This window comes from Patagioenas fasciata, chromosome 36 (assembly GCF_037038585.1).
Source record: "Patagioenas fasciata isolate bPatFas1 chromosome 36, bPatFas1.hap1, whole genome shotgun sequence".
Taxonomy (NCBI): domain Eukaryota; kingdom Metazoa; phylum Chordata; class Aves; order Columbiformes; family Columbidae; genus Patagioenas; species Patagioenas fasciata.
Genome location: NC_092555.1, coordinates 2,970,810 through 2,982,244, shown reverse-complemented (window position 1 = coordinate 2,982,244; position 11,435 = coordinate 2,970,810). Strand labels below are relative to the sequence as shown.

Here is an 11,435-nt window from a genome sequence, read left to right as displayed (position 1 = left end):
AGGGGGGGAATGGGGGAGAAATAGGGGGCTGAGGGGGGGAAATGGGGGCTGAGGGGGAAATGGGGCCTGGGGGGTAATGGTGCCTGTGAGGGGCAGTAAAGGGGGAAATGGTGATTGTGAGAGGGGAAATGGGGAGGAAAATGGGGTCTGAGGGGGAAATGGTGGTTGTGAGGGGGTGGAAATGGGGTCTGAGGGGGAAATGGGTGAGAAAAAGGGGTCTGAGGGGGGGAAATGGGGTCTGAGGGGGAAATGGGTGAGAAAAAGGGGTCTGAGGGGGGGAAATGGGGTCTGAGGGGGAAATGGGTGAGAAAAAGGGGTCTGAGGGGGGGAAATGGGGTCTGAGGGGGAAATGGGTGAGAAAAAGGGGTCTGAGGGGGGGAAATGGTGGTTGTGAGGGGTAGTAAAGGGGGAAATGGTGGTTGTGAGAGGGGAAATGGGGAGGAAAATGGGGTCTGAGGGGGAAATGGTGGTTGTGAGGGGGTGGAAATGAGGGGGAAATGGGACCTGAGGGGGAAATGGGTGAGCAAAAGGGGTCTGAGGGGGGGAAATGGGGTCTGAGGGGGAAATGGGGCCTGGGGGGTAATGGGGCCTGTGAGGGGCAGTAAAGGGGGAAATGGTGCTTGTGAGAGGGGAAATGGGGAGGAAAACGGGGTCTGAGGGGGAAGTGCTGCTTGCGAGGGGGGAAATGGGGGAGAAATAGGGGGCTGGGGGGGGGAAATGGGGTCTGAGGGGGAAATGGGGGCTGAGGGGGAAATGGGGCCTGGGGGGAAATGGTGCTTGTGAGAGGGGAAATGGGGAGGAAAACGGGGTCTGAGGGGGAAGTGCTGCTTGTGAGGGGGCGGAAATGATGCTGGTGGGGGTGAAGGGGGGGAAACGGGGCCTTTTTGGGGTCACCGGGGCAGGAACCGGCGTGCGGGGGGCAGCTGGGGGAGGACCGGTGGCGGCGGGTCCCTTGTGTCCCCACGTCCGTCCCCATGTCCGTCCCCATGTCCGTCCGTGTGTCCCCGCACGTGGGCAGCGCCCCCCCCAGCGCTCGCCCTCGTTAAGCCCTTAATCTCCTGCCAGTAACGAGCCCGGGGGGGGGGGGGACACAGGATGAGCCCTGGGAGCTACCCCGGCGCCCATGGACACCCCTAAACACCCTTAACCCCCCAAAAATACCCCCTAAACCCACCAAAATACCCCCTAACCCCCTCAAAATACCCCCCTAACCCCCCTAAATACCCCCCCAAATACCCCCACCCTCCCCAAATACTCCCTGTGTTACCCCTAAATGCTCCCAAACACCAACACGCCCCCCAAATCCCCTTGAGAGTCCCCCAGACCCCCCCCCCAGATACCCCAATCCTACCCTACACCCCTAAAATACCCCTCTCTGATCCCCCCCCCCGCTTACAGCTCCAGGACTCCCCCCCCAAGACATCCCTCACCATGATGGAGTCGGAGGAGAATGGGGAGGGTGAGTTTGGGGGGTGAGGGGTCTTGGGGGGTTCAAGGGGGGTCTTGGGGGGGTGTGGGGTTCAAGGGGGGGTCCCCAATGAGATGGGGGGGTCATCAATGAGATGTGGGGGTCCCCAAAGGTATGGGGGGGTTCCCTGGTCTGTGGGTGTTCAGGGGTTGGAGGTCTTGGGTGGGGGGAGGTCAAGGGGGTTTAGAGGGGTCTGGGAGATTTGGGGGGTCCGGGAGATTTGGGGGGGGGTCCAGGAGGGTTTTGGGGGGGGGTCCAGGGGATTTGGGGGGGTCCAGGAGATCTGGGCGGGGGGGGGGTCCAGGGGGTTTGGCGGGTCCAGGAGATTTGCAGGGGGCATCCAGGAGGGTTTGGGGGGGGGGTCCAGAAGGGTTTGGGGGGGGGTCCAGGAGATCTGGGGGAGGTCCAGGAGGGTTTGGGGGGGTCCAGGAGATTTGGGGGGGGGGTCCAGGGGGTTTGGGGGGGGTCCAGGAGATTTGAGGGGGGACCAGGAGATTTGGGGGGGGGGGTCCAGGGGGTTTTGGGGGGGGTCCAGGAGATTTGGTGGGGGGGGTCCAGGAGGATTTGGGGGGGGTCCAGGAGATTTGAGGGGGGACCAGGAGATTTGGGGGGGGGTCCAGGGGGGTTTGGGGGAGGTCAAGGAGGTTTAGAGGGGTCTGGGAGACGTGAGGGGGTCTGGGAGATTTGGGGGGGATCCAGGAGGGTTTGGGGGGAGGGTCCAGGAGATTTGGGGGGGATCCTCACCATGTGCCCCCCCCCCACCCCCAGGACCCCCCAAGGAGCCGCCGTCCTTCGCCGAAGCCACCGGCCAAGCCCCGGGGTGGCCAATAGGAGAAGGCAACGGGGGTCCCGGGGGGGGCGGGACCCCCCCAGGTCAACGGCACCGCCGCCCCCCCCACCCCAAACACAAGGGTCAGGGCTCCACGGGGGGGGTCCATCGCTCCCCCCGCGCCCTCTTCTGCCTACGCCTCAACAACCCCATCCGCCGCGCCGCCATCAGCATCGTCGAGTGGAAGTGAGGCCTTGCTTTTATTTGGGGGGGGGACACAAGTTTTGGGGGGGGCCATGGGTTTTGGGGGGGGTCACGGTGGGAGTTTGGGGTGGGGAGGGGGCAGCGGGATGGGATTGACCATGACCCCATGGGGATGGGGGGGCTGTGTGTTGCGGTTTGGGGGGTTGCAAAGGGGATGGGGGGCAGGCTTAGGGGGCTCCCCCCACCCCAAATTGCTGCACCCCCCCCTCAAATTGCTGCCCCCCCCTCCTCAATACCCCAGACCCTTCGACATCCTCATCCTCGCCACCATCTTCGCCAACTGCGTGGCCCTGGGGGTTTACATCCCCTTCCCCGAGGACGATTCCAACGCCGCCAACCACAACCTGGTGAGCACCCCCAAATTACACCTCCCCCCCCCAAATAACGGGGGGCACCCCTTCTGCCCTCCCCCCCCCCCCGCTGTCCCCAACTGGTCCCAGTTAGGCGCTGGTTTCGCTCGTTAAGTGCGAACGAAGCCGCTTTGGGTGGTGGAGAGAAGTGGGAGTAGGGGGGTTCACCCTGACACTGGGGTCCCCCACTTAATGGGAGTGATGGGGGGGTCCCTAGGGGGATGGGGGGGTCCCCGGACGCCTGGGTCCCCCGAAGCGCGTGTCACACGTGTGCCACCCCCTTAAGCCGCTTTACCCGGCGCCGGAGTCGGTGCTAATCCCGGTTTAACCGCCCCGGACGCCTGGGTCCTCGGAGAAGGGGATGCTGGGAAATGGGGGGGTCACTTTGGGGGGGGCCCAAATGCCACTGTCCCTTGTCCCCAGGAGGAGGGGACGCTGGGAAATGGGGGGGACACTTTGGGGGGGCCCAAATGCCCCTGTCCCTTGTACCCCAGGAGATGGAATCTCGAGGGGGGGTTCCCCCAAATGTCTCTTGTCCCCCAGGAGGAGGGGACACTGGGAAATGGGGGGGACACTTTGGGGGGGGGTCCCCCAAATGCCACTGTCCCTTGTCCCCCAGGAGATGGAATCTCGAGGGGGGGTTCCCCCAAATATCTCTTGTCCCCCAGGAGGAGGGGACGCTGGGAAATGGGGGGGACACTTTGGGGGGGTCCCAAATGCCACTGTCCCTTGTCCCCCAGGGGGAGGGGATGCTGGGAAATGGGGGGGGCACTTTGGGGGGGGCCCAAATGCCACTGTCCCTTGTCCCCCAGGAGGAGGGGACCCTGGGAAATGGGGGGGACACTTTGGGGGGGTCCCAAATGCCACTGTCCCTTGTTCCCCAGGAGGAGGGGACGCTGTGAAATGGGGGGGACACTTTGGGGGGGCCCAAATGCCACTGTCCCTTGTACCCCAGGAGGAGGGGACACGGAAATGGGGGGGACACTTTGGGGGGGGGTCCCCCAAATGCCACTGTCCCTTGTTCCCCAGGAGGAGGGGACCCTGGGAAATGGGGGGGACACTTTGTGGGGGGGTCCCCCAAATGCCACTGTCCCTTGTCCCCCAGGAGGAGGGGACGCTGGGAAATGGGGGGGACACTTTGGGGGGGTCCCAAATGCCACTGTCCCTTGTCCCCCAGGAGGAGGGGATGCTGGGAAATGGGGGGGACACTTTGGGGGGGTCCCCCAAATGCCACTGTCCCTTGTCCCCCAGGAGGAGGGGACGCTGGGAAATGGGGGGGACACTTTGGGGGGGGGGCCCAAATGCCACTGTCCCTTGTCCCCCAGGAGGAGGGGACACTGGGAAATGGGGGGGGGTCACTTTGGGGGGGTCCCACATGCCACTGTCCCTTGTACCCCAGGAGGAGGGGACGCTGGGAAATGGGGGGGACACTTTGGGGGGGTCCCAAATGCCACTGTCCCTTGTCCCCCAGGAGGAGGGGATGCTGGGAAGTGGGGGGGACACTTTGGGGGGGTCCCAAATGCCACTGTCCCTTGTCCCCCAGGAGATGGGATCTCAAGGTGGGGGGTCCCCAAATGCCACTGTCCCTTGTCCCCCAGGAGATGGAATCTCGAGGGGGGGTTCCCCCAAATGTCTCTTGTCCCCAGGAGGAGGGGACGCTGGGAAATGGGGGGGACACTTTGTGGGGGGGTCCCCCAAATGCCACTGTCCCTTGTCCCCCAGGAGGAGGGGACGCTGGGAAATGGGGGGGACACTTTGGGGGGGTCCCAAATGCCACTGTCCCTTGTGCCCCAGGAGGAGGGGATGCTGGGAAATGGGGGGGACACTTTGGGGGGGTCCCCCAAATGCCACTGTCCCTTGTCCCCCAGGAGGAGGGGACGCTGGGAAATGGGGGGGACACTTTGGGGGGGGGGCCCAAATGCCACTGTCCCTTGTCCCCCAGGAGGAGGGGACACTGGGAAATGGGGGGGGGTCACTTTGGGGGGGTCCCACATGCCACTGTCCCTTGTACCCCAGGAGGAGGGGACGCTGGGAAATGGGGGGGACACTTTGGGGGGGTCCCAAATGCCACTGTCCCTTGTCCCCCAGGAGGAGGGGATGCTGGGAAGTGGGGGGGACACTTTGGGGGGGTCCCAAATGCCACTGTCCCTTGTCCCCCAGGAGATGGGATCTCAAGGTGGGGGGTCCCCAAATGCCACTGTCCCTTGTCCCCCAGGAGATGGAATCTCGAGGGGGGGTTCCCCCAAATGTCTCTTGTCCCCAGGAGGAGGGGACGCTGGGAAATGGGGGGGACACTTTGGGGGGGTCCCAAATGCCACTGTCCCTTGTCCCCCAGGAGGAGGGGACGCTGGGAAATGGGGGGGACACTTTGGGGGGTTCCCCCAAATGCCACTGTCCCTTGTCCCCCAGGAGGAGGGGATGCTGGGAAATGGGGGGGACACTTTGGGGGGGTCCCAAATGCCACTGTCCCTTGTACCCCAGGAGGAGGGGACGCTGGGAAATGGGGGGGGCACTTTGGGGGGGTCCCAAATGCCACTGTCCCTTGTTCCCCAGGAGGAGGGGACGCTGGGAAATGGGGGGGACACTTTGGGGGGTCCCAAATGCCACTGTCCCTTGTCCCCCAGGAGGAGGGGACCCTGGGAAATGGGGGGGACACTTTGGGGGGGGGTCCCCCAAATGCCACTGTCCCTTGTCCCCAGGAGGAGGGGACACTGGGAAATGGGGGGGACACTTTGGGGGGGGGTCCCCCAAATGCCACTGTCCCTTGTCCCCAGGAGGAGGGGACACTGGGAAATGGGGGGGACACTTTGGGGGGGTCCCCCAAATGCCACTGTCCCTTGTCCCCCAGGAGGAGGGGACCCTGGGAAATGGGGGGGACACTTTGTGGGGGGGTCCCCCAAATGCCACTGTCCCTTGTCCCCCAGGAGGAGGGGACGCTGGGAAATGGGGGGGACACTTTGGGGGGGCCCAAATGCCACTGTCCCTTGTACCCCAGGAGATGGAATCTCGAGGGGGGGTTCCCCCAAATGTCTCTTGTCCCCCAGGAGGAGGGGACCCTGGGAAATGGGGGGGACACTTTGTGGGGGGGTCCCCCAAATGCCACTGTCCCTTGTCCTCCAGGAGGAGGGGACGCTGGGAAATGGGGGGGACACTTTGCGGGGGGTCCCCCAAATGCCACTGTCCCTTGTCCCCCAGGAGGAGGGGACGCTGGGAAATGGGGGGGACACTTTGGGGGGGCCCAAATGCCACTGTCCCTTGTCCCCCAGGAGGAGGGGACGCTGGGAAATGGGGGGGTCACTTTGGGGGGGCCCAAATGCCACTGTCCCTTGTACCCCAGGAGGAGGGGACGCTGGGAAATGGGGGGGACACTTTGGGGGGGGCCCAAATGCCACTGTCCCTTGTCCCCAGGAGGAGGGGACGCTGGGAAATGGGGGGGACACTTTGGGGGGGGCCCAAATGCCACTGTCCCTTGTACCCCAGGAGGAGGGGACGCTGGGAAATGGGGGGGACACTTTGGGGGGGGCCCAAATGCCACTGTCCCTTGTACCCCAGGAGGAGGGGACACTGGGAAATGGGGGGGACACTTTGGGGGGGGCCCAAATGCCACTGTCCCTTGTCCCCCAGGAGGAGGGGACCCTGGGAAATGGGGGGGACACTTTGGGGGGGTCCCAAATGCCACTGTCCCTTGTACCCCAGGAGGAGGGGACCCTGGGAAATGGGGGGGACACTTTGTGGGGGGGTCCCCCAAATGCCACTGTCCCTTGTCCCCCAGGAGGAGGGGACGCTGGGAAATGGGGGGGACACTTTGGGGGGGCCCAAATGCCACTGTCCCTTGTACCCCAGGAGATGGAATCTCGAGGGGGGGTTCCCCCAAATGTCTCTTGTCCCCCAGGAGGAGGGGACCCTGGGAAATGGGGGGGACACTTTGTGGGGGGGTCCCCCAAATGCCACTGTCCCTTGTCCTCCAGGAGGAGGGGACGCTGGGAAATGGGGGGGACACTTTGCGGGGGGTCCCCCAAATGCCACTGTCCCTTGTCCCCCAGGAGGAGGGGACGCTGGGAAATGGGGGGGACACTTTGGGGGGGCCCAAATGCCACTGTCCCTTGTCCCCCAGGAGGAGGGGACGCTGGGAAATGGGGGGGTCACTTTGGGGGGGCCCAAATGCCACTGTCCCTTGTACCCCAGGAGGAGGGGACGCTGGGAAATGGGGGGGACACTTTGGGGGGGGCCCAAATGCCACTGTCCCTTGTCCCCAGGAGGAGGGGACGCTGGGAAATGGGGGGGACACTTTGGGGGGGGCCCAAATGCCACTGTCCCTTGTACCCCAGGAGGAGGGGACGCTGGGAAATGGGGGGGACACTTTGGGGGGGGCCCAAATGCCACTGTCCCTTGTACCCCAGGAGGAGGGGACACTGGGAAATGGGGGGGACACTTTGGGGGGGGCCCAAATGCCACTGTCCCTTGTCCCCCAGGAGGAGGGGACCCTGGGAAATGGGGGGGACACTTTGGGGGGGTCCCAAATGCCACTGTCCCTTGTACCCCAGGAGGAGGGGACGCTGGGAAATGGGGGGGACACTTTGGGGGGTCCCAAATGCCACTGTCCCTTGTCCCCCAGGAGGAGGGGACCCTGGGAAATGGGGGGGACACTTTGTGGGGGGGTCCCCCAAATGCCACTGTCCCTTGTCCCCAGGAGGAGGGGACACTGGGAAATGGGGGGGACACTTTGGGGGGTTCCCCCAAATGCCACTGTCCCTTGTCCCCCAGGAGGAGGGGATGCTGGGAAATGGGGGGGACACTTTGGGGGGGTCCCAAATGCCACTGTCCCTTGTTCCCCAGGAGGAGGGGACGCTGGGAAATGGGGGGGACACTTTGGGGGGGGCCCAAATGCCACTGTCCCTTGTCCCCCAGGAGGAGGGGACACTGGGAAATGGGGGGGACACTTTGGGGGGTTCCCCCAAATGCCACTGTCCCTTGTCCCCCAGGAGGAGGGGACGCTGGGAAATGGGGGGGGCACTTTGGGGGGGGGGCCCAAATGCCACTGTCCCTTGTTCCCCAGGAGGAGGGGATGCTGGGAAATGGGGGGGACACTTTGGGGGGGGGGCCCAAATGCCACTGTCCCTTGTCCCCCAGGAGGAGGGGACGCTGGGAAATGGGGGGGACACTTTGGGGGGGTCCCAAATGCCACTGTCCCTTGTCCCCCAGGAGGAGGGGACGCTGGGAAATGGGGGGGACACTTTGGGGGGTTCCCCCAAATGCCACTGTCCCTTGTCCCCCAGGAGGAGGGGACGCTGGGAAATGGGGGGGACACTTTGGGGGGTTCCCCCAAATGCCACTGTCCCTTGTCCCCCAGGAGGAGGGGACGCTGGGAAATGGGGGGGACACTTTGGGGGGGTCCCAAATGCCACTGTCCCTTGTCCCCCAGGAGGAGGGGACCCTGGGAAATGGGGGGGACACTTTGGGGGGGCCCAAATGCCACTGTCCCTTGTACCCCAGGAGATGGAATCTCGAGGGGGGGTTCCCCCAAATGTCTCTTGTCCCCCAGGAGGAGGGGACACTGGGAAATGGGGGGGACACTTTGGGGGGGTCCCAAATGCCACTGTCCCTTGTCCCCAGGAGGAGGGGATGCTGGGAAATGGGGGGGACACTTTGGGGGGGCCCAAATGCCACTGTCCCTTGTCCCCCAGGAGGAGGGGACGCTGGGAAATGGGGGGGACACTTTGGGGGGGTCCCAAATGCCACTGTCTCTTGTACCCCAGGCAGAGGGGATGCTGGGAAATGGGGGGGACACTTTGGGGGGGGGGCCCAAATGCCACTGTCCCTTGTCCCCCAGGAGGAGGGGACGCTGGGAAATGGGGGGGACACTTTGGGGGGGCCCAAATGCCACTGTCCCTTGTCCCCCAGGAGGAGGGGACGCTGGGAAATGGGGGGGACACTTTGGGGGGGGGGCCCAAATGCCACTGTCCCTTGTCCCCCAGGAGGAGGGGACGCTGGGAAATGGGGGGGACACTTTGGGGGGGTCCCAAATGCCACTGTCCCTTGTCCCCCAGGAGGAGGGGACGCTGGGAAGTGGGGGGGACACTTTGGGGGGGTCCCAAATGCCACTGTCCCTTGTACCCCAGGAGGAGGGGACCCTGGGAAATGGGGGGGACACTTTGGGGGGGGGGCCCAAATGCCACTGTCCCTTGTCCCCCAGGAGGAGGGGACGCTGGGAAATGGGGGGGACACTTTGGGGGGGGCCCAAATGCCACTGTCCCTTGTCCCCCAGGAGGAGGGGACGCTGGGAAATGGGGGGGACACTTTGGGGGGGGCCCAAATGCCACTGTCCCTTGTCCCCAGGAGGAGGGGACGCTGGGAAATGGGGGGGACACTTTGGGGGGGTCCCAAATGCCACTGTCCCTTGTACCCCAGGAGGAGGGGACGCTGGGAAATGGGGGGGGCACTTTGGGGGGGCCCAAATGCCACTGTCCCTTGTCCCCCAGGAGGAGGGGACACTGGGAAATGGGGGGGACACTTTGGGGGGGGCCCAAATGCCACTGTCCCTTGTCCCCCAGGAGGAGGGGATGCTGGGAAATGGGGGGGACACTTTGGGGGGTCCCAAATGCCACTGTCCCTTGTCCCCCAGGAGATGGGATCTCAAGGCGGGGGGTCCCCCAAATGCCACTGTCCCTTGTCCCCCAGGAGGAGGGGACGCTGGGAAATGGGGGGGACACTTTGGGGGGGTCCCAAATGCCCCTGTCCCTTGTCCCCCAGGAGATGGGATCTCAAGGCGGGGGGTCCCCCAAATGCCACTGTCCCTTGTCCCCCAGGAGCAGGAGACACTGCAAAGGATGTGTGGACAAGGGTGGCTGGGACCACCAGGGAAAAGGGGGTGCTGGGCCACCCCACTGACCCTCTGGGGGGTGGTTATGGGGGTGGGGTGTCCCCCAACCCCCGTGTCCCCCCGTTGCCCCCCCAGGAGCAGGTGGAGTACGTGTTCCTCATCATCTTCACGGTGGAGACCTTCCTGAAGATCATCGCCTACGGGCTGGTCCTGCACCCCAGCGCCTACATCCGCAACGGCTGGAACCTCCTGGACTTCATCATCGTGGTCGTGGGGTGAGGAACCGGCCCCGAGGGACGGGGACCGATCACGCCGGGGGGGTCCCCAACGCGTCCCCAAACTGTCCCTCAGGCTCTTCAGCGTCATCCTGGAGCAGGTGTCCCACAAACCCGGCGAGGCCCATCACATGAGCGGCAAACCCGGCGGCTTCGACGTCAAAGCCCTGCGCGCCTTCCGCGTCCTCCGGCCCCTCCGCCTCGTCTCCGGTGTCCCCAGTAAGACCAGTTTGGGTGGCAAAACGCACCCAGCACCTTTAATTTTAAGGGGGTGTCCCCTATGATCTTTCTACACCCCCCCCCCCCCCCAGGTCTCCACATCGTGCTCAACTCCATCATGAAGGCGATGGTGCCGCTGCTGCACATCGCGCTGCTCGTGCTCTTCGTCATCATCATCTACGCCATCATCGGCCTCGAGCTCTTCATCGGCCGTATGCACAAGACCTGCTTCTTCATCGGATCCGGTACGGGGGGGTCAACACGTTGGGACCCCCCCCACCTCGGGACCCCCCCATGACAACCGGGACCCCCACGGCAACCGGGACCCTCCCGGGAGTTCGGTTCCTAAATGAATGGGAACTGGGAGGCCCCTCTGTGCTCTGAGATCCCCCCAGTGACACCCCAGTGGGATAATGGGACCCCCCCCCAGCACCCAGGACCCCCCCAGTGACACCCCAGTGGGATAATGGGACCCCCCCACCACCCTGAGCACCCCCCCAGCACCCAGGACCCCCCCAGTGACACCCCAGTGGGATAATGGGACCCCCCCCCAGCACCCAGGACCCCCACAGTGACACCCCAGTGGGATAATGGGACCCCCCCAACACCCTGAGCACGCACCCAGGACCCCCCCAGTGACACCCCAGTGGGATAATGGGACCCCCCTACCACCCTGAGCACCCCCCCAGCACCCAGGACCCCCCCAGTGACGCCCCAGTGGGATAATGGGACCCCCCCGCAACACCCTGAGCACCCCCCCAGCACCCCAGAGCCCCCCAGTGACACCCCAGTGTGATACTGGGGGGTCCCCAATGCCCTAAAACCCCTCCCTAGCACCCCGGAGCCCCCCAGTGACACCCAATTGAGGGCACTTGGCCACCCCCAAAACCTAAGACCCCCCCCCAAGCTCCTGAAACCCCCCCAGAGCACCCCCAGTGACACCCCAGCAAAGTCACTTGCCCCCCCCCACTTAAATCCCCCCTGGGATTGGGGGGGCTCCCATTCCTCCTTCTGTCCCTCAGCACCCAGAACCCCCTTAAACTCCTGACCACCCCAAACACCCTTTTGGGGGCGTTAACCCCCCAATACCATTACATACTATTATTTTGGGGGTGCCCCCCCCCCCAGAATAGACCTGGAATCAGAGGGCGACTACACCCCAATTTACCCCCCCCTTAAACCCCCCCATAGCATTGGGGGGCTCCCATTCCTCCTTCTGTCCCTCAGCACCCAGAACCCCCTTAAACTCCTGACTCCCCCAAACACCCTT

At 64.6% G+C, this 11,435-nt stretch overlaps 1 protein-coding gene across 3 annotated transcripts in view; it reads left to right on the top strand.

The window, feature by feature from the left end:
- The first annotated feature begins 907 nt into the window (after nt 1-907).
- The window catches only part of CACNA1F (calcium voltage-gated channel subunit alpha1 F), a 67,207-nt gene continuing 56,679 nt past the window's right edge, over nt 908-11,435 (top strand). For all 3 annotated transcript variants that reach the window (XM_071801248.1, XM_071801247.1, XM_071801249.1), the window contains exons 1-6: nt 908-1,459; nt 2,237-2,483; nt 2,743-2,848; nt 9,807-9,946; nt 10,023-10,165; nt 10,258-10,410. In XM_071801248.1, the coding sequence (XP_071657349.1) occupies nt 1,432-1,459; nt 2,237-2,483; nt 2,743-2,848; nt 9,807-9,946; nt 10,023-10,165; nt 10,258-10,410 (817 nt within the window). In that variant the 5' untranslated portion in view covers nt 908-1,431. The remainder of the gene's footprint in view (nt 1,460-2,236; nt 2,484-2,742; nt 2,849-9,806; nt 9,947-10,022; nt 10,166-10,257; nt 10,411-11,435) is intronic.